The sequence below is a fragment of the Gouania willdenowi genome, chromosome 9 (assembly GCF_900634775.1).
Source record: "Gouania willdenowi chromosome 9, fGouWil2.1, whole genome shotgun sequence".
NCBI lineage: Eukaryota > Metazoa > Chordata > Actinopteri > Blenniiformes > Gobiesocidae > Gouania > Gouania willdenowi.
In genome coordinates, this window is record NC_041052.1 from 37,170,925 (window position 1) to 37,194,914 (window position 23,990).

A 23,990-nucleotide genomic window follows, 5' to 3' on the forward strand; every position below is an offset into this window, starting at 1 on the left:
CCTTATAGATGGCCCTGTCTCCACATGACTGTTCTTCAATGTTCATGTTTGTGTTCAACCACCTTCAGCTACAGTGGGGGTCCCCGGTCTCTGTAATCTTTATTTTGGGGGTCGCGGGCTGAAAAGGTTGAGAACCACTGCAGTATAGTAGAGATTGGATCTCAGTAAATGAGAGCCTGCAAACCCAGCTGTGCTGCTGCTGATAACACCTCGGACTTTAGGGCCTAAAGGATCTCCTTTCAGAGGCTGCTCTTGTTTTTGTCCGTTACATTCATGCATGTAATCATTGATTGTGCCTATTGTGACAGGCTGATTTACCATCTGTACGCTCCCATGGGGCAGATACTGCCGTCACTGCAGACTCCCTACAGACTTTGTGCAATTCCCCATTAATTTCCTGCTAATGTTTAATCCTAAACTGGTATTACACTACAGCAGACTAATTGGTGGGTGGCTTTCAGGGTATAGTGCAGATATGGTGAAATGATCATGTCAGATATCATTAGGTATCTTGAGGATTCAGGTGAAGTGCTCGTATTCAAACGGTTTCTAAAAATGTACTCAAAGTAAACAAAGATACTCATATTAAAGGTATTTTTTTACACTAAATAGTAAGTCGTGATATTTCACCGCGCGATTGTCGTAGCGATCCAAAAAATGTCCTAATCGATTTTTTTAAACCATGTTTTTAACAAAAAAAAAAAAACATTTAATTAATAACAATAATAATGCATTGGATTTTATATAAGTGCTTTATCATAGACACTCAAATCCCTTTACAGAATTAAGGCATTATTCTTTCACTCCACACTTAGTGGTGGTAAGCTACTGTTGTAGCAACAGCTGCCTTGGGACAGACTGACAGAAAAGAGGTTGCCATAGTGCGCCATCGGCCCCTCCGACCACCACCAACACTCACTCACACACTACATTCATACTAGGTAATGTGGGTGAAGTGTCTTGCCCACACCTGCTTAGCTTCTGAGATCTAAGCAGATCGGGCAATGACAGGCTAGTATTGCGCTAACATACGCATAGCGCGTAAACGCCCGGTCACTAGGTGTCAGTGAACCACATCAGACCTTGTTAAACTACATCCCTCCTCAATGCATTTTAGCTGGAAGTTGATTGCACTTTATTTTCATTAAAACATACTGGACACTTTTATAGACGTATGAGGTTATCTAAATAAAAGAGAGAGAGAGAGAGAGAGAGAGAGAGAGAGCGAGCGAGAATTTAAGAACTTGACAGAATCAGATTCTGTTGTAGAAGCAACAGTTAAACTTTTTTGAAAATTGCAATTTCATTTTTTTTGTAATGAAATAAGTTGTATTTCACATAATTTTGTACTTGTAAAGGTGAAATTTGTCATTTTTGACATTGCGATATATCGCGATGTATATTGTATTGTTTAGTATTAGGATATACTGTATCGTGAAATGCAAATTGTGAATTGTATCGTCAGATTCATGGCCCTAGTAAATATAATGTTACTAGTAATACACAGCCCTAGTTTGCGAGCCTTTTTTTTTTTTACAAGTACAGTTATCTTCATTTGTAAATATTGCATTTAAAAACCATATTCCTGGTGGTGGATGCCACATGCCTGCAGAGGTGAAAGTCATTGATTACAAGTACTCACGTTACTGTAACTGAGTGGTTTCTATGGGTACTTTTTTTGTATATTTATAAATCAGTAATTGTATTTATACTTAAGTAAGATTTAAAAGAAGTAAAGTAATGTGTTATATTTCTATACCCAACCATTACTGAGTACATTATTATTTTTGTGATTATTTTTTTTAATTTCCGTTTCACGGAAACATTGAACATAATCCATTTGTTCTTAGTCGTGCCATTTCTGATCAAACACCCACACACTTTCTTTAGTTTAGGTTGTAGTTTTATATTATGTTGTTACTGGAACATTTGGCATGGCACTGTTTTAGAGTTAATAATTGTAGCTATATTTAGAGCCTGATTTTTATTATTATTAATTTTTTTTTATGTTTTATTTTAAAAAAGAATTGTATATTTTTGACAAATCCTTTTATTTCATACAGATGCCTTTGTGGAAAATAAATGAAGTTCCAATTGTGCTAGACGTCGTCTTTTCTTTTTAAGTTTTTACATGAGATGTTTACTGTACGCAAGGGAACCATGGCAAGATTTATTATCACAAAATAAACGTGGGGGGTGAAATTAACTAGTAACTTATACTTTGAGTACTATATAATTGAGCTATTTTTTTACTTGTACTTGAGTATTTTATGCATGACTTACTGTTACTTGTACTTGAGTACAATTTCAATCAAGTAACAGTACTTGAGTAGGATATATCGACACCTGTGCTGGCCTGTCGCGCACACACTGATCCACCGTGTGCGTAAACGTGTTTGCTGTGCTGTGCGCCTTTTGCCGCCCGCTGCTCCCCGCCCTCCTCCCCGGTTCTTTTCCCACTGCTCAGAGCAGCAGGACGCGGCCACGGTGGCGGGAAGCAAATGATCTCCAAGCTCTTCCCCACAAAAAAAGTTCACATTCACACACACACACACACACAAAGAAGAGACATGCTTCCACAAGTGGTGACACAGCGTCTTAGACATGAGCCAGGGAGTTACTGGGAGTCCAGGTGAAGAAATGAGGAAACTTAAAGTTTAATAATTTAAAATAGCATTTTTGTTGTTCGTTTTATTATATTTAGTCTGAACTTGCCTTAAAACTGATTTCCTTTTATCTGGATTGAGGCCTGAGCTGTGTGGAGACGCATTGCGCGCATGGAGCAGCAGCGAGCGGACATGTCACACTGAGGTACCCCTAACATGCAGACAGACTTTAACTGTGTGAGATCTACCAGCAGGGCACAGTTTGCATGGAGTACGGCTTCACTTTCACGACAACAAACGCGCGACACGCGGATGAACGCATAGGAGAAACACAAAGTCTCAGAACCTCGAGTGTGTCCTGGTGCGTAAAGTGTGCGTAAAGTGTGGATACTGACGGCTTTTTTGGTGACGGGAACAACAGCTGTCACACTCATGGGACTCTCCTGCCCCCCGGGCCCGTGGGCGCTGCGCTGAGCTCTGCACTGCGCATGTCCGAGCGCTGGACAGCTCCAGAGAGGGAAATTTAAAAACGCTGTTTGGAGACTCAAGTTGCAGCACGGGAAGATATACATACAGTAACAGGGGCTCAGCATCGGCTCTCACTGGCTTCATTATCAACCAAAAACAGGTGATTTCCTTTCATATGTCTTCTTTTCCAGCATCACAAACTATTACCTACTTTAAATGAACCATAACGCAAAGATTGTATCCTTTACATTATTGCCATATCTCTGTCTGTGGGTAATGTTTAGACCTATTGTGATTGTGCTATCATGTCAACATGTGCTGCATGCTTAAAAGGCCTTATTTGTGATGTATTTATTCATTTATTTTTGCTTTTTTTAATGCAATGCAATTGTTTTATTTATTTCTTATTTATTTATTTTATATATATGCCGCTCTTTGCTTTTAAATTTACAACTCATGATTCATGCAGTTTTGTTCTGATTCTGATCACAACGTTGGAAAAAATTAACATTTGAAAATCTAATGACCTTCATATATGATTTTTTGTTTTGTTTTTGTACAACTTTTTCCTAGATTTTTACACGTGCTCTTTGTCCCATTATCTTTTAATGGCTTTATTTTCTGACACAGTTTTTTTTTTTTTTTTTTTTTTAATGTATGTTAATCCAGAGATGATGTAAATTAATTGAGTTAATCTATTTAATTTGATGACAGAGGTCCTACATATCCCAGGAAATGATAGAGGGTGGAATAACTTGCAGGATGTCAGGAATCATTGAGAATGCCGGACATCATCCATCTCCACAAGACTACAGGTAGGACCCCCTGCACATGGAACTATACAGCTATAGTTTCTGAGGTTGAAGAATGGTGTATTTTCTGGTTACATGTTGTCAAAAATGGTCATCCTTGAGTCGCCACAAGATAAAAGATATATTCTTTTTGAATTTTATGAATCAAACAAAGCTTTGAGGTTCCTTCTAAATGAACGTGAAGCACGCTGTCTAAACCACTCTGCTCAATCTAATGCTAGATAGACAGCTCTTTTTGTGTGTGTGGGGGGGTTGCGTGAAAAAAAAGAGAGGAGACAAAATTGTGGGGAAGAAATGATTTTCAGTCTGAATGGATCTGTCAGAAACCCTCAGCTCTGTTTACACTCCTGCTGTCGGCAACACGGAGAGCCTGAGCCTCTTGGCTGGGCAGCTTCAGGGGGGAGATGAGGCGCCCCGGGTCACTAGTGTGCACAAGTGGCTCCCAATTAGAAAAGGAGGGAGGAAGAGCGGGAGCAGGAGGAGGAGGAGGTGCGATATTCTAGTTTGGTGGCACTTGGAGGATACACGGAGACACCAGTTCAACATGTTGTGCATCAGCGAGCAATTTTAATGGAGGAGGAGGGTTCATGTTTCATCCAATCTGTTGCTTTTTGTGATGACATCTGAATGAAAAAAACTACATCAAAATATATTGATATATTTGACGACTAATAAAAAGTAAACTATAATTTTGTCACATGGGACGAAATCCAATCAGAACTCATGATCATGTGGTTTTACACATTGATCACATCCAAGCTGTCCGTGTGTATTTACAAACATTTATAATAGGGGTGGGCGTTGACATGAATCTGGCGATACGATACGATTCACAATTTGCACATCACAATGCGATATATCCCAATACTAAACAATACGATATACATCGCGATATCAATTACATATCAAGTACAAAATGGTATGGTATGAAATACAATTTGTTTCATTTGTTTTTAAACTTGCGAGAACAAGTAAATGGTAGTGAAACTGTAATTCAAGAACCAATATCAAAAACAAGTGGTGTGTTTATCAAACTGTCAAAATACATTTTTCAAAAAAGTTTAACAGATTTGGACTCTGTTAAGTTCTTGAATTGTTTTTTTTTTTAAAAAGTAACCACATACATATATAAAAGTGTTCAGCACGTCTTATGAAAATAAAGTGCAATCAACTTTCAGCTGAAATGCATTGAGGAATGACGTAGTTTAACAAGGTCTGATGTGTTTCACTGACACCTAGTGACCGGGCGCATATGGTTTTTACGTTAAAAAACATGATTAAAAAAAATTGATTTCTTCTCCTTAATCAATACCATCCACTATCAGGTCAATCAGTGATAATTGAATCGTGGTGAAATATCTGCTTTTTGCATTTAAAATTACAACTCATGGATTCATACAGTTTTGTTCTGATTCTGATCACAATGTTGGAAAAAATTAACATTTGATTGGCGAAAATCTATTTTTTCTTCCACCCTTAATTAATACCATCCCATCTCAAGTTGATTGATGGTAATTGAAGCTTTTAAAAAAAAAACATATTACATGATTTTTGAAAAATTTATTTGGAATTTCTTTTAGATCGATATGATAATCGCGCATAGCAGTGAAATGTTGCGATATTTCGCCAAATCATTTTTTTCTTAACCCCCTTACTTAATTAATACCATCCCATATCAGGGTGATCAGTGGTAATTGAAGCTTGACAGATTTAGTCGACTAAAATAGAGACTATAACTGAAATAGTGCTGAATGATGACTAAATATGCACTAAAACTAAGTCGTATTTTAGTCAAAAGACTATGACTAAAACTAGAATTTACTGTCAAAATGAACATTGATGTTTCGAGTTCATTGTCAAAACTTTGTAATTTATCATACTTTCCTGTGTGAAACAACAACAAAAATGGCTGAAATATGGGAATCCTGTTCTTGGTTTGATTCCCTTTATTTGATGTGGACATCACAATTACATTGGTATCCCAGATGTATTGTTTTGAGTTTTAAAAAGGTTAAAAGTTACAGAAGTAGGAAGAAAGTAAGGAGGAAATATGCACTGTACAAAACATTACAAAAAGAAAAGCAATATTCAAAGATAAATACAGTCATTAGTCACAGGGCAGAGGTGAGAAATGTTCTTATGTTTCATGTTAATGTCAAAGTGTAAAGAGTGCTACTGATTCCTGGCTGGGATGATGTCATTGATGTCAGACGGCCGACATAGAGACCTGACCTCAAACTACATCTGACCCCCAACCCCCCAACCCTGGCCCGAGGCTGTTGATATTCCCAGTTGTAGTTGAGCAGAGGACGGGGGGTGGGTGGGTGGGGGGGGGCAGAAGTAAGGCTGGAGGCTGGAAAGGGACAGGGAAGCAGATGGTATCCTATTTGTCCCTCTCATGTGAGGCCTGTCATTCCAACAGATTAATGCAAGGGGCTGTGCTGAAGAAAAGAAATGACAGAGACAATCAAGGAAGGGTCTGGAGAAGACAATAGAGCCACGTGCCACTGGGCAGATTTGTCGTTTGGGACACAATGGGCGATCATTTTTCAATAGGCGAGGCCAACTGTTGCAGGCGACATGTGCTGCTGCTGCTGCTGCTGCACCCATGTTTCAAACCATCTCATGTGCTGTTTACTTATGATTCAGCCAATGAGTGCAGCCAGACTGTAGTCACCTGACACAGGGGTGATTTCTTTCTTTTTTTTTTTTTTTTTTAATTTGGAGATTAGATGCGTGTGTGTTGGGGGTTGTGCTCCACCACTGTCCACAGACCCACAATGTAACTGAAAAGAGCGTGTTGTCATAGCGACCCCAGACTGGAGTGGATTGAAGTGGATTCCTTCCTTTTATTTCCTCTCTCTTTGAGGCCTTCGCTATAAAAGACTTAAAAACTGAGCGACATTGACAGTGCACAAGTTATACAGAAATCATGACTAATAAATATGTCATTAATTTAACACATAAAAAGTTGACTGAAAAACTGAGCTGCTTTATATAGTTTTTAATGTATATTATACAGTTTATCAAAATAACAATTTGACTATAAACACATTTAATCTAAAAAATAAAATATAAATAAAAATTATTACCGCTGCCAAGTAGGGCTGGGCGATATAATCGAGATTCAAGATATAGTGAGTTTTCTATGTTGGTGATATACAAAATTACAATATCACCTATATTGATATACAGTATATGTATATTTTATAGCTTATTTTGTATCAAAATACTTGTTTCAGGATTGGCTTTCACTACTTCTTAGAACAGCATAAAAAGCACAGTTAGATGGATTGCTGATTCACCACTAAACAAGCTACACTACAGAACTCACTCACACGTGCTGTCCCTTAGAGGACAAAAAGCCAAAAGAGGCACATATTGTGCCAGTGTGGCATTTTGCATCAGCAAATTTAACCCAGAATTATCTTTCTGATCAAACTTTTAAAAAATTATGAGATTTATATCGTATATCGGCAATTTGAGAAAAAATATTGAGAAAAGAGATTTGGTTCATAACGCCCAGTAAGTAATGTTATCAACGGCGTTTGTTTGTGTGTTTGCAAGATTATGTCCAAAGTACTTTACGAATTTTGACAAAATCTTAACCATAAATAGCCCTCACACCATGGAAGATTCAATTAAATTTAATTTTGGAGGGTATCTAGATCAATATATTGATTCTGGATTAGTTAAAAAACATATGGGTGCTCATACATATGGTACTGTATGGTTATTGTACCATGATCAGGATCAATGAATTAAGTAGGGATGTCCCGACACAACTTTTTCACTCACGATACCGATATTGCAGCCTTGAGTAATGGCCTATATCGATACGATACGATATCACCACTGATCATGCATACTTGTGTTACTTATTTTGTAGTGTGGAATGTTAGAAAAGTCTTGATCAAGTGATGTTAATCAAACAGAGAACAATAGTCAGCAACAGTAGGGATGAGAAAAACTGACCCATTTATTTTTAACCAATTGGTTACATACATTTTAACCTTCAACATAATATCTACAGTAGAATAAATATAATATAATATATATCGGAGATTTTAGATGCAGTCTGATAAAATCTAATATTCGTTTTCTGGCTGATATCGGATCAGGACACCCCTAGAATTAAGCATTTACAAGATCGAGGAATTATTTGATTAGGAATTAAAATCGGAATAAACTAGCCACCTAATTAGGATTTCAATTTCATTCGGAATTACCATTTTTAATCAGGATTAAGTGTTTACAAGGTCAGTTTAAAGAGGATTTAACTTTTATTCTGAATGAAAGGGGAATTAAAGCCCTTCATGTAAACGTGGCCAGTATTTGGCAAAGAGGAGATTTGGTGCTTGGTCAGAGGTTACAGTCTCTTATTGATCTTGTTTAATATGTTTTTATTTTTTGCTGAAACTAAGATTATTGAGAATCATCTGTTTGAATGAGCAGTAGTTAAAGAAATAAAAACAATATGAACAGCTGATCTCCTGTGCTTTAACTCCCTGATTAGTGATTAAAACTGCAGCTGCTAAATGCTGCTTGTGTTTAATCCTATTATGTTGAACTCAGGATGACTAATACAAAGATTTACCAAACAGCTTTTATCTCTGCTTTCCACACTTGGACAACAATAATGTAGATTTTGGCAAAGACGGATGAAACTCTTATCAAATGTTGAGGTTTAAGCCCTGTTAACAACCCCCCCATCCCCCCCTGGCTCTCTGTGCTGTAGGCTTCTGACCACAGACCCCTCCCAGCTGAGGGAGGAGGACCTCCCTGGGGACCTGCAGTCTCTGTCATGGCTCACCTCTGTGGATGTACCCCGGCTCCAGCAGATGGCTGATGGCAGAGGCCAGAGCAATGGGCCCTCCCAGGGCAGCTTGCTGGAGCAACAGACAGGTGAGGTGACACTGACTGGGTGGGGAAGGAAACGGCGCCACTTTCAAAAAGTGCAACCAGTCACTGATTGGATGACAAGTGTTGTTGGCTTCACACAGATTTATGCAACACTGTCCTATGAAACAAAAGACACCCCCCCCCCCCCCCCCCCCCCCGGGCTCACTTTCACTGAAATATTTACAGTCATTGGAAGTTGTTGAAGTTTGAGGCTTTTGTTCATCTTTAAACTGAAAGAAAAACTTAAAAATAAAAAAAAACATCAAAAAAGATGATTTATATGTGCCACATTTACATGCTCGCCTATAATAATAACCAGAGGTGAAAGTTATGGATTACAAGTACAGTACTCACATTACTGTAATTGAGTTGCTTTTATGGGTACTTGTACTTTTTGACTATATTTCTAAATCAGTCATTTTACTTGTACTTAAGTAGATTTTAAAAGAAGTAAAGTAATACATTAGATTTCTCAACACAACCGTTACTGAGTAAATTAATATTTTTTGTTTTAAAATGATCAACGAACTTTGTGAAACTACAAAAAAAATGAAACGACCAGACAACAATCAAATTCATCACATCATAGCCGACTAATCAGATTAAACGTAACGCACAGCACCAAAACAGCATTGAATGATGATTATTTTCTTAGTTTTAATTTAGCTGTACTTCATTTTTCTTTGCTTTTGAATTGAATCAATTGGCGTTATTTATTTTGTTTGTTTTTTAAAAGAATTGTACAATTTGACAAACCATTTATGCCTTTGTGGAAAATAAATTAAATTCCAATTGTGGTAGATTTGGTCTCTTCCTTTTTAAATTCATACATGTGATGTTTACTGTATGTCAGGGAACCGTGGCAAGATTTATTATCAAAAATAAACGTGGGGGGGGGAAGTAACTAGTAACTTTTACTTTACTATTTAATTGAGCTACTTTTTACTTGTACTTGAGTATTTTATGTATATATGACTTACTTGTACTGGTAAAATTTCAACCAAGTAACAGTATTTATACTTGAGTAGAATATGTCAGTACTCCTTACACCTCCGATAATAACCAAAATGTTATGTCAACAGACCAGTGCTGTTTCTCAGGATATGTAGAATATTATATATATATATATATATTTTGTAATAATATTGAAAATTGATATTGCTTCCCTGAATCAAAATGTATTTATTTATTTATTCAGTTTTATGTGTAGTTGAAATAAATGTTAACACAACTGACTGACTTGCATTGTATGTGACGATACCATACGATTGATGATTTGTATGATACCGATACTAAACAATACGATTTACGTTGCGATATTTCGCAATATCAATAATTACAAATTTCACTTTTACAACTACAAAATGGTGCTATTATTTCTTTTTTTTTTTAACTTGTAAATGGTAACTAACTGTAATTAAAATATAAATGTAAAAAACAAGTGGTATCTATCAAAAACGTTAAACTTTAGCTTCTAAAACAGATTCTGAATCTGTTAAGTTTTTAAATTCTTAGTAACCACATGTATCTATAAAAGTGTCCAGTATGTTTTATGAAATTAAAGTGCAATCAACTTCCAGCTAAAATGCATTGAGGAGTGATGTAGTTTAATAAGGTCTGATGTGTTTCACTGACACCTAGTGACTGTTCGTTTATGTGCTATTAACATGTTTTCATTAAAAAAACATAATCAAAATTAATACATTTGGTGTTTGTTTTTTTTGGATCGAAACGATAATCGTGTGGTGAAATATCACGAATCAACTTTGTCTCACACCCTTATGACTCATTTTTTCTGGATAAGGAAATAACATTTTTAATAATTGACTATCAAATTGCTATGCTGAATAAATTAGAATCGCAATATAAATTGAATCAGCACTAAGTATCATGAATCAGATCGAATTGAAACAAAAGTATATTCTTAAAGAATATTACAAATTACACACAGTACATTATGAACAACAAAGTTTCCACACACACAGTTTCCTTTACATTAAAACATTAGAAATGGTCCTTCTGCAGATATAAAAATGATTTCTTTGACCACGAGAGAATGTTTCAAAGCTCCTCGTCCAATTGTTGCAGGAAAAAAATTGTCTATATTTCTGTTCTATTTCCCTGGTAGCATAATTTCAATGCTTTGGATTTCTCACATTTGATGAAAAATGCATCTTTATATTCTTTAAATCAGACAGTTTAATTTTGCACAAAATGACTCCGAAAACACAAAAAATAGTAATAAAACACGGAACAAACAGCAAAAATGCACCAAACGCACACAAGACAACCACATATAAAAAAACAGAAAAATATAGGGAAAAAAAAAAAAAAACACAATCAAAGTCCAACAAAAATACACAAAATGACTCAAAAAACATACAAGGCAACTACAAATAACTAACTTAAAAATCTACAAAATGACCTCACAAAAAACACACAAAATTGACTCCAATAATACACAAATTGGCAATAAAATATGCAAAGTACAGCAACAAAAAATGGCAAAATTGCACACAAAAATCAGGAAAAATACATAAAATTACTCCGAAAAACATACTAAACTAGAAAAGCACTCGGAGAGCGCAGACCTCCACCAAGTAGCTTATTTCCACTCTACGTTGTAGTCCTACATTAATTTTATATACACTATTAGATTCAGTGATAATCAAAACATACCTTTAGCATTTGAAATAATGACATTATTAATTTAATTATTATTAAAAATATTGCAACAAATCATGCTCTGTGAGGGCCAGTTATATTTGTTGCTCTTTTTCTAAATGGAACACTGGTCATCAACAAGAATATATATATATACAGTATATATATATATATATATATATATATATATATATATATATATATATATTATTTTGGTAGCCAGAACATCACCAAAATGTAATCCCTTGTTCCTTGTCCCCTTTATCAATTTTCCTGAAAATTCCATCCAAATCCATTCATAACTTTTTAAGTTCTCTTGCTAACAAACAAATGAAAGCGCTCGAGCAGCGCAGCCTTTCGAAAACGCCCAATTTTGTTTTTAGCTGTTTCAACATTTCACAACCCAACATCAATCCACCAAATTTGAACGAAATCAAAACTTATTTAAACAGTGTAGGGATTTTTCAAAGTTGTAAATGGGCTTTCCAATGTTCATTTCCCAAAATTGCTGAGTTAGCAATCTGGATTGGATCCGGATCCTGTTTGGTCAGATGTTGCATGTCATAGCCTTGCATCATCCTGCAAAATTATGAACGAATCGATGAAGAACTAACAGAGATATGAGTTGTAGAAATTTTGCTCCATGCTAAAGATCGGGAATTTTGCCATTTTTGATATTTTTTTGTGACCTTGATCTTGAATCTAACTTCACCAAAATTGAATGGTCTCATCTGTGGCCAAAACCCAATTAACAGAATTTTTTTTAAATGGATTCGTCAAAAATTGAGAACAATATCATGTACACAAACATGACGACCAATGTGCTTTCGAAAACCGTTTTCAAAAGTAACAGACAGACAGACAGACAGACAGACAGACGCAGGGTAAAACATAACCTTCCGCTCTGCGCTTTGCACTTGGCGGAGGTAATTACAGACAAATACACACAAATGACAACAAAAATACACAACATTAGTCCAAAAAACATACAAGACAACTACAAATAAATAACTAAAAAAACACATAAAATTACTCCAAAAAATGACCAAAATAAACATACTAATTGACTCATAACACACAAAGCAACAAAATACAAACACAAAAATATACAAAATTACTCCAAATCCAGACAAAACAACAACAACTGAAACCGTTTCCTGTGTTAATGCTTGAATTGGTCAATCACATTTTTAGTAACACCCGCTGTGATAAAAGTTGACCATTTCTGCTTCAAATGTTAGAAATATCTGTAAGTCAATACTTTGTGGCTGTTTTGTGTGTTTAGCTCAGCTGAGCAACATGACAATGAGTGGAAACCAGGGCTCCATGCTCCACCTTCAGAGCAACATGCAGCACAGCCCTCTGGGTATCAGCATCATCAACACCCACAGTGGAAGTGTAAGTGCCAGCACACACACTTTGACTCATTTGATTTCAAATGTCTCTTAAAATGCTTCACAGATGTCTCCGTTTTCCATGAATGGGATGCCGTCACCAGGATACCAGTGCCCTACCTCAGTCTACCAGCCAACACCTCAGCAGGTGTACTCTCTCACCCAAACTGGGCAACAGGTAATAAACTCAGTGGTAAAGATACTCAGGCTGGCATGCTGTCAAACTCAACGTCCAGCCCTTTAGACCAGGGCTGCGTCCGAATAGTCCCTCCTATCTCCTTTCCTTTCCACTTTTCCATAAACCCGTGGATGACATCACGGCTTTAAGGAGAGGAGTTAGGAAATGACCATCAGAAATATGAATTATGTTGAATAAAAGAAACATAATGTGGCTAAAATTGTCTCTGATTAATTTTTCTTGAACCACACAGTCTGTTTTATGTCAGTTATAATCTGATAATATGTCTTACATATAATATATGGGTTTTAGATTGTTTAAAGTTGTTCAAGGTATATTATTGCATTGGTAACTTACATGATCTCCGTTACTTGTCAGCGCTCGGGTGTGCGTGTCCCTTTAAATGTCGTCGCCGCAAGGAATTGTGGGTCAGCATTATCTCGTCTCCTTTGGTAAAGGATGCATCGGTGTTTCCTATAGACTAAAGGAAGTAAAAAGGAAGCATTGAGCCTCTTTTCCTGAGCTTAAAGAGAACTCGGATGCTCTTTATCATGGCTACCACTTAAACACTTCCGTAGGTGAAGGAACAGTGGATAGGAAAGGAGATAGGAGGGACTACACGGACGCAGCCCAGGACTTCTCAACCGGTCTCACCCTGGGACCCACATTTTGCCACGGTCATTAAATCACGACTAACTATTTTTTAGAATTCAACCAACCAAATGTAGTTTTTCAAAAATAGCTGTTGAAAACACACATATGTATTTTTTTTAAACAGAAATCTATGTATTTTCTTGTGCAACATGAATTTCACAGCATGCCCGTCACATGAAAACTTTCTTTCAAAATAAAAGACAAGTCCAAGTTGAGAATCGCTGCTTTAGACCATCCAATTCGGCCCGCATAGGAGAAAGTAATAATAAATTAAAAAAAAAACACGAATCATTGTGTAAACTACCAAATAATTCAGTTGTAGATATCTCAGCTTTTCTAAATACACAGTTTCAGTTAAACTCCACAATATTTGGAGAATGGCAATTGTGTGTCAAAAAATCTATGAAATTGAAAAGAGAAAATTCTGTCACTTACTGCCTGGATATTGTGGGAGCTTTACATACTTTGTGTACATACACATTGAAGTGGAACCTTGGGGACGCTGATGTTGAAATTGCTCGTTTTCCTGCCTAAAATCTGCGGCCCACTTCAGATGAAACTACGATGCATCTGGCCCATGAACTAAAATGAGTTTCACACCCATGTTGACGTAAAGAATCAGGTCCATTTCATTTTGTTCTCCCTGACTTTCAGTGTTCGGCTGGAGGACTTTACAGCAATGTGTCTTTCAACAACCAAAGTCTTTTCACACAACCTCGCCTGGCGCCACAAGAGCAGGAGTTACAGCCCAAGTCTTTCCCCAAACCCATCTACTCCTACAGGTCAGCACGGCACACGACCAAAAACACTTTATTCCCACTGGAAACAAATGTATTTGGTATGAAGTCATGCTGTTGATTGATTCTGGTCCAACTCAGTATTTAAATTTGTCATTGTTTGTTGTCAAAATGTCAGAGTGACTGCCCTCTATGGGTTTAAACCTGGCTATTACAATAGAATTTAGCTATTGGCTGAGAATGGTGGTTTGGGATGTTTTGGTGGCTTCTTACATCACTGTTGGCTCCGCCCCTTCTATAAAAACTAACACGTGGACTTTGCAATCTGTGGTGAGTATAGTTAGATTGAGAGTAATTGTGAATAGAGAGATATAGTCAAAGATGTAAAGAGATATATTCTACTACTCAAGTAGAATACTGTTACTTGATTGAAATTGTACTCAAGTACAAATAATACATAAAATACTCAAGTACAAGTAAAAAGTAGCTTAATTAAATACTACTCATAGTAAAAGTTACTAGTTTTTACGCTCTTAATGATGGTTGCCAGAATTTTCTTCCCTGGGTTTGTTTTTTTTTTTCTTCATTTTAACATATTTAACACAGCGAATTCAACTTTTAAAAATACATATGCCAAAAAAAGAGAAACATTTTAGGGTATTTCCTGGGTTAGGGATAGGGATGGATGGGGATAGAGTTAGGGCTAAAATAAAACTGGCGAAACTATAGCTAGGAGGACATGCGGACGCATGCGCACAGGAAGTGCCGGAACTATAGTCGGGATTGTCTGAGTTCCGGGTTGGACCAATAGCAACAGCCTACGTGATATCATAAGAAACACAAATCAACATAAAACATCCACATACCGTGTGCGTCTTCCGCACAAACATTCAGGAGTGGTTAGATGTCTTTTAGTTCATCACTTTTTCTCTGATCAGCGTGTCCCTGACTCAGCAAACTCTTCTGAGCCCTTCGCCAACCAACACACCTGTGTGTGCTAATCATTATATAACCACCTGGGGTCAGTAGCACAACAGTCAAATCAAAAATAGTGGCGACGTGTGTGTGTGTGTATGATGTGATGCATTTGATCGTTGTCTGGTCATTTCATTTTTTCTAGTTTCACAATGTCTGTTGATCATTTTAAAACAAAAAAATAATAATGTACTCAGTAATGGTTGGGTTTAGAAATGTAATGAATTACTTTACTTCTTTTAAAACATACTTAAGTACAGGTAAAATGACTGGTTTAGAAATATACTCAAAAAAGTTCAAGTACCCATGAAAGCAACTCAGTTACAGTAATGTGAGTACTTTGGATATAGTGAATATTGAGTAGCGAGTTAGCGTAGCATAGATTGTTGTTTGGAGATGTTAGATTATAGACTGGGCGTGTCTTAGCTGCTCCAGAAACCCAAAAGGCATTTTTTTGAATTTCCAGCGTAGATGTACGTCAGCCTAAATCTTGCAGTTTAGTCATTCTTTAAGAAATTGTCTATTTGTACGGTTGCTGTACGGACAACCCTCGGTGCTATTGGTACGGTTACCAAAGTACAAGTACGTAGCGTCTTAGGGTTAGGATTAGGGTTCAGGTTAGGTTATGACCCTATATCTCAACAATTCTTAGGGTTAAGGTTTAGTCTTAGTCACACGACCTAAACTGACCAAATAGGGGCGCTGAGTACAGCTAGAATGTCGGTATATTGATACAGCAACCGTACAGATAGCCACTGTCTTTCTTTAAGAATGCTTTGACTTTGTTTAACATGAAGAGCCTAAATTAGGGGTCACCAACACGGTGCCCGTGGGCCCCAGGTAGCCCTCATGAACCATGTGAGGGGCCCTCAGGAGCTCCAGTTACCAATGATCTCCATCTGAAATCAGATTTACTTTCCAGGATTCAAACTCACAAAGATAAATACATATGAGAGATGATGTAGTTAGTAAATTCATATTTCAATGTTTTTTGTTTCACTGCAACATTGTGACAAATATGTGTTGCAGGTCTGGTGTATAGTCAGTGGTGTGTTACATATGATATATATAAGATATATTTTTAAAATTTTCCATTAAATGTATTGAAAAGGAAACAATTGCATAAATTAAGGGAAATAAAGTTTATAGAAAAGAATAGCCGTTTATTGTCACTGCCCTGTAAGGTACAATGAAATTCAGCGTTGAAACCTCATCATTTCCTACCTTTAATATGTAAAGGCTTCATTTATTCAGACAACTGTTTTTTCAGGAAATTTACTTTGATCTCCTGACATGTTTTTCGACAGTCAACTGCCAGTCCTCTTCAGAGGCATCTGCTGATTGCTTTGATGTAAAAAACAGTTGTCTGAATAAATGAAACCTTAACATTATTCAAAAAAGAAAACAGAGATAACTTGCTGGAATTATTTCCTATACCTTTTTTAAGTTACTTCTAGCCTTCCTTATTGTTTTACCTTCTAATTAAAGTCAAACCATGAAAATATAGGATTTAAGGAGAGCTTTTCTAACTGGTAACCCTTTGGACTATGCAGTACCTATTAGAGGTGTTGAAAAAAATTGATTCTGCGATATATCGCAATATTACGTCACACGATTCTCGGATTGATTCAAAATGCATCTATATTGATTGATTGATTGATTTATTTCCCTTTTTTTTAACCAGGAAAGACTTTTCCACTGCAGGAGACATTGTAACTGCACAAAGGACTCATTTTCTGCATTTATTTGTTGTTCTAGGCATATATACCTCAGTTAAGTTGCACTAAAGTCATGTTGCACTAAAGTCAAAGCCACAGGCAGATTGTATGTTTTTTTTATTTTAATATGTTGGCACATGGCATGTTAAAGCCAATGTTTTGAGTGTAAAATATGCCAATAAAATACATTTCATACATAATGTTCTCATGAAGGTGTACACATTTACAGATTAGTTGTTTCTTAAGTCATATATTAAAAAAAATAGCAATAATCGGGATGTATCGTGACCTATGTATCAAGTATATGAATCGTATCGGCAATATACACCTCTCGTACCTATGAAGTAGCTCGCAGTTTGAGAGAGGTTGGTGACCCCTGGCCTAAAATGTAGCTAATGTTTCCATTTCTCAGCTGTTTGATCGCCATGGCCCTGAAGAACAGCAAAACTGGCAGCCTCCCAGTCAGTGAGATCTACAGCTTCATGAAGGAACACTTCCCTTATTTTAAGGTATGGATTCATTAGATGAAAATCAAGTTTGATTCTTTAAAAGCACATCACTAAGGAGTCCTCGTCTCTCTCTCTCTCTTTCTTCCTCTGCCCACAGACGGCACCAGACGGATGGAAGAACTCAGTCAGACACAACCTCTCCCTAAACAAATGTTTTGAAAAGGTGGAGAACAAGACGAGCAGCTCGTCCCGTAAGGGCTGCCTCTGGGCTCTGAACCCTGCCAAAATTGACAAGATGGAGGAAGAGATGCAGAAATGGAAACGTAAAGACCTCCCAGCCATTCGCCGCAGCATGGCCAACCCTGGTCAGTAACAAGTTCAGCCAATCTTCTCATGCAGGGTTGGGGTCTATGGGGTGTCAAGTGTAAAAACTCACTCAGTCACTTTTTCATAGTCAACATATTTTGAACGTTTAGCTAATTTTTCTCACATTTAGATAATTTTTCTTTCATTTGAGATAGGAATTCACAAAAAACAGCATGTTCTATGATGAAAAATGTATCTAAATGTGAATATTAAATATAATGTTAAAGTTAAATCTAAATGTTAAATGTAAATCTAAATGTGAAGTCTGAATCTAAATGTTGAATCTACATCTACATGTTAAATCTAAATGCTAAATCTAAATCTACACGTTAAATCAGTCGCCAAGTGTAAAGCTAAATGTTTGGAAATTATGCAAAGTGGGCAGGTCAGCGCCTGTCGAACACGAGGCCTCGCCCGCACCACCGACTGAGGTTCAGTGAGTGGTTGGGTGTGTGGAGTGTTAGATTTAGATTTAACATTTGTATTTTTATTTGACTTTTACATTTAGATTTACATTTTACATTTACATGTACATTTACATTTCACATTTAAATTTTCCTTTTGATTTAACATTTACATTTAGATTTATTTTTCAGTTTGCATATTTTTAACAATGATATATAACATGCTGTTTTACACAACTTTGTCTCAAATGAAAGAAGAATGAGCTAAATGTTCAAAATATGTCGGCTATGAAACAGTGACCGAGTTTTTACATTCAGCACCCCATAGGGGTCAATTATGATTGTAATTACATAAATAGTAATTAATTACATTACTTATATAATGTATATTATTATGGCGTCATTATAATTTTAATCGAATTGAATTGTTATTTAAACTGTCATTTACAATTTAATGAAATGCAAACCTGGGGAACCATGTTACAGTTCTATGGCTTAGACCGAGTTAATAATTATTAAAATATGTTTCATATTTAGCTTACCTGTCAGTTCTCTTCAGGATCATTTTATCATTTAAAAAATAAAATGAAATCGAGGGCTATATTGACACAAAAAAGGCTCAGACAAGCGCACTAAAAACATTAAAACCAATATTTTCATGGATAAGGAAGTTGTTACGGTGAAATTTACGGTTACCTCGTCTTTGACTTGAAAACACACTCTGTGGTGATAAATGATGAAGACCAGACAGGAGAGATGATGAAGTAATAAAAAAATTATTTAATCTAAACTAAATAAAAAGGTACAAAGCGGGATAGACAAAGAAGTGGTCTCCTCTGGCCAGAGGAGAGACGCGAAGAAGGGCCCAAATGTTCCTTTCACACACATTTATACCCCACTGTCCCACCTCCCCCCTTCCACAGACAGCAAAGAAGAGACCAGGGGGGAAGGTCAGTCTGCCGGAGGTGACACCTCCGATGTCGGGGTGAAAGTTAGATGTGTGTGTGTGTGGGTGTGTGAGTGAGTGTGTATGTATGTGTGTATGTGTATATGATGTGTGTGTGTGTGTAAGTGATGTCTGGGGTGGGTTTGGACGTGCTCTGGCCTTGGAGATTAAACTGAGGCCAACTGACATTCCTTTAGAGAAGCTGTATCATGGGAGTATGGGCCCACTGACTTTGCAGGAAGAGGAAAAGACATCAGACAGGCGTGGAAAGTTACAAATTGGGGTATTAAGTTGAATGAGATCAAAAAGCAAATATATGAGTATACATAATTAATCAATGTTGCCACCACAAAGTCCATCAATGTAACCAAGAGATGAGAAACAAATTGATTGATAGATGATATATTTTTTAAGTCAAAGGCGACCCGTTATCATAAGAGATGCTAACAGAAAGCTAACACAAGAGGAAGGTTACGTTTTTTGGTTCATTGTGATTAATTGTAATTTCACTTTAGTAACTGAGAACATAACTGTAATTGACTTTCAGGGGAAATAGTATAATTGTAATTCTGATTGTAAATGGAAAAAAAGTTGGTCAACATAATCATATTTGAGTTGTAATTGAATGTAATTGTATTTTTAAAATGTAATTGACCCTAACTCTGGCAGACTGTTTTGTTTCCCACAGACGAGTTAGATAAACTGATCACAGATCGCCCAGAGAACTGCAGACGGAAGCTCCTGGAGCCCGGAATGACCCGACTCCCCAGTTGTCCCAGTGGCCTCCCACTGGGGGTCCCAGGCCAGATGCAGCCCCAGTCCATAGTCACGCTGTCTCTGCCCTGTTTACCTCTGCACCAGCACCAGCACCACCAGCTCCAGGCCCAGCTCCAGGCTCAGGCCCGACTGGCCCCCATGTCCCCCGCTCCGGCCCAGACCCCTCCCCTTCACACAGTCCCCGACCTGTCCCACAGTCCCCTCCCCCAGCACCACAGCAAGCCCCCAGAGGACTTCTACAACGTCCACAGTGACTCACACACAGAGGTGGATGCACTGGACCCCAGCATCATGGACTTTGCTCTTCAAGGTAAACACACAGCTGCCAGGAACCAATTGTTACCCTCTATCAGGGTTTTTCAATTACAATTACGTATTCAATTATCCATGTTCAATTACAAATCAATTATGATTATGATAACCGGCATTTTTTCCAATAACAAATAAATTAGAATTATTATTTTCCCCCTGAAAGTCAATTACAAATACGTTCTTAATTACTAAAGCTCAATGACAATTTCACTAACTTTTATTCATATAGGCCTCTATTCTCCCACGTGCGAAAGTCCAAAAAGCCACGCAGCGGCGCTGTTTCTGGCTGTGTGCTATTTTCCCCCTGTACTTAAGTCAGTCACTGCGTGCCTTCATCCTAGTTACGCACTGTGGGTGGAGCAGCCCTGAAATGTGGGTGTTCCCATTCAAATCTGGCTTTAATGCGCATTCTCTGGTGTACATAAGTCCTTTTCCTCTTACGCGCTTCTAACCCTGGAATAAGTGCAGCGCCCTGATAAGGTGAAACATTATATTGTACTAGAAATATGGACTTAGTTACATTTGAAGCCACACGGACTCGTGCATCGTGCAGCAGAAGCTGTGATCACTCAGCTGCTGCTGCTGCACGATTAATTAAAACTCTGACAGACTTCTGTCCACGTTGGTCACAATGATTCAACTATTTTCAAACTATGTCCAACGTAAAGTCACAGTTTGATCCACTACAGAGTGAAACAAGCTGTCATATGCAGATGAGGATGGAACACAAATTGTTCCCACACATATTTTAATGAGGCTCTGCTCAGGTCACTTTAAACTATTTATTTTTAAAACTGTGTATTATGGAAACCAATAGTTGTGTTTCACTGCAAACATCCTCTGTATTAAAGCAGGACGCTCTGCGGCCGTGTTATTTCCTCATATCTCCAGCTCATCTAACTCAGTCACGCTTTACAGCGATGATGATGATGATCATCAAGGAGAAAGATTTTAACTGTGTCTCAGTCACACTGCAATAATCTGATCAATTATCTGATCAAATCAACCTATTGTTTATCAATGAAGGTGTTTCAAATTAAAAGTGAACTTTATCATTTTCACTGATTTCAATGACATTTACAAGTGTTGGGATTAATTAATGGATGGAAAACAATCATTTAAGATCACGATTAAAAGCTGATTAATTGTGCAGCCCTAGTTACTTAGAACCCAATAAAGGTTGGGAATTACTGCAATAAATCATTGCTACAAAACAAATTACCAACATCTCCATGCTGTCTGGATCCCATTTATATATTTCAGTTTTGGGATTTTTGTCTTAACTGGCCCTTTGAATTCTGCCTTTGAACGCTAACAGCTGCTGTTTTGCTTTGCCTGAAATTGCACTAACACTAACTCTCCTCTCTGCTCAGGTAATCTGTGGGAGGAAATGAAGGATGACAGCTTTAATCTGGATGCTTTGGGCACTTTCAGCAGCTCGCCCCTCCGACTATCAGACTGTGACTTGGGGACGGCCGCCCTCCCTCCTCCCTCCAGTGTAGCAAACTTACCACAGACTGATGTGCAGCTGACGGGGCTGTACGCCTCCTACACTTCCCAGGACTCCCTGTCCTCCCAGTACATGAGCGCTCAAGTCAACAGCAAGCCCATCGCTCTGCTTTGAAGCAGCTGGAAGTCACATGACTCGGTCTGTGGCTCCAAAAGTCGGCTTTGTTTTTTGGTACTAACTGTTTGGGAAACTTTAAGGAGGAAATAGAGTTTGAAAATCTTTACTTGTGCAGTTAAATTAGTTAAAAAAAATTAACTTCAGAGACCTTAAGGGCCTGTACTATGACACCGGATAGGTATATCAGGGATATCTCTGTTTATTTGCTTATTGGATTTCCATTAGCTTCCACCGTGGTGGTTGCTAATCTTCCTGGGGTCCATAAAAAAAGATCAAGAAGAAAATATACAGAAACATTACATTTTCATTACATGCGTAAAGTGTAAATGTCTCGAGACAGTTTGTGCCATAAGTAAAAAAGATAAACAAGCAGCTGTACTACGAAGCAGGATATAAACACATTCATTTAACCCAGGTGATTTCAGCCTGGCAACGCGCACACTCCAGTGGCAGGGATGGAGATTGCAGCATCAGACCAAATTACAGTCACGGAGGAACTGTGTAGAGCAATTTACGTCACATGTGCGGAATAATCCTTTAAGAAATATGAAGAACTAAAATCAATAATTCACACCAAAAACAACACTGTTGCTGCAGAAAAAGCAGGAAGAAAAGAATGCAGGCAAGAAGCTGCCGACACTGTTAATGCGTAAAAGCGTGAGATATTATCCAATATTAATCCATGGGATGATAAATGGACAGAGCTTTCAGTCTTCATTCAGTTCTACTCAATTAATCACACACACTGTGATGAGAGCACATTGTTGTAGTAGACTTCACACCGATCTGATTGGATACGTACTGTATATCGGATCGGCCGATATTTAGCATTTTATGCAATTATTATGATCGGCTGTAACGTCTTAATTTGCCGATCCAATCAGTGACCACATTGTCGTGATGAAGCTTTTTATAGACGTTTCCATTGCATAGTTTTATTGTCTCATTTCCTCCAAAGACGTTCCACACCACCGACATGTTTGCTTTACGTCAGCGATTCTCAACTGGTGGGTCGGGACCCAAAAGTGGGTCACGGACCTGTACTGGATGGGTCGCGGACAACTGGACAAAAATAGATACTTGATGTCTCTCATCTTTGACTTGTCTTTTATTTTGACATGCATATGTGCGTTTTCCAACAGCTATTTTTGAAAAACTAAATTTAGTTGGTTGAATTCTAAAAAAAAAAAAAAAAAGTGAGTCGCGATTTATTGACGGTGGCAAAATGTGGGTCTTAGCGTACGACCAGTTGAGAACCCCTGCTCTCCCCGCATTTGCGCACGTGTGCCGGAGCAAGTTTTGATTTTTCAACACGTGCGGCCGTGGGGTAAAGAGAGAGTCTGATTAAACAACGGACGGCAGAGTGAGGCACTAACTTATACTTTCTCTTGAATACCGAACATTTCTGTCCATTTTAGCGGGTTGGTGGACACAGGAGCGTGTGTACGTCCACCTCTGCTTTGTACCTGTGAAGAAGGAAATTGCCCAAACTTCCACTCCCTCACAGTCACAAGGATGTGTCTATAGGTAACAAAACGTGATACTGATTGTTTTTACGTAAATCGGTACCAGGTAGTAAAAAAAGAACCAAATTTGGCACCAATCCCTCTTCATATGATTGTTTTTTTTAAACTCACTGATTGGCCAAAAAATCCTGATGGTGTAAAGCCTACACTGTAGTATGTTCCTGCTGACACTGTCTGCGTCACAACAGTGCATAAGTGAATGAATGAAAGAATGAATGAGTTAATCCATCCATGCATATGTAGATTGCCCAACACAGACATCATCAGCCGACTGCAGATCAGTCATTCAGATGTAAATCTATAATTTTCCCAAAGGATGTCATTGGTAAATGAAAGGATTGCATTTATCCATTAATACGCAGCAGTCAGATGTGCACCAACCAGGATCTTAAAGCTGATATCCGAAGTTTCTGAGAAATCTACGTTTATGTATGATTCGTTTGAAATGCAAAAAAATACCTAACTAGTCTTTTAC

The 23,990-nt window shown here is 37.6% G+C and overlaps 1 protein-coding gene across 1 annotated transcript; it reads left to right on the top strand.

The window, feature by feature from the left end:
- The first annotated feature begins 2,512 nt into the window (after window positions 1-2,512).
- foxn4 (forkhead box N4) lies at window positions 2,513-22,000 on the top strand. The gene is made up of 10 exons (XM_028457864.1): window positions 2,513-3,234; window positions 3,789-3,889; window positions 8,625-8,791; window positions 12,738-12,850; window positions 12,914-13,024; window positions 14,333-14,460; window positions 17,521-17,617; window positions 17,715-17,922; window positions 19,962-20,360; window positions 21,736-22,000. The coding sequence occupies exons 2-10, from the start codon at window positions 3,810-3,812 to the stop codon at window positions 21,984-21,986; spliced, it is 1,554 nt and encodes a 517-aa protein (XP_028313665.1). The 5' UTR covers window positions 2,513-3,234; window positions 3,789-3,809; the 3' UTR covers window positions 21,987-22,000.
- The last annotated feature ends 1,990 nt before the right edge of the window (window positions 22,001-23,990 follow it).

Bases quoted from the DNA above. Each gene is read 5' to 3' on its own strand.
- foxn4 (XM_028457864.1), top strand. From the start codon at position 3,810: ATGATAGAGGGTGGAATAACTTGCAGGATGTCAGGAATCATTGAGAAT. The intron at 17,923-19,961 runs GTCAGTAACAAG...TGTTTCCCACAG, and splicing joins CCGCAGCATGGCCAACCCTG to ACGAGTTAGATAAACTGATC. The intron at 20,361-21,735 runs GTAAACACACAG...CTCTCTGCTCAG, and splicing joins CATGGACTTTGCTCTTCAAG to GTAATCTGTGGGAGGAAATG.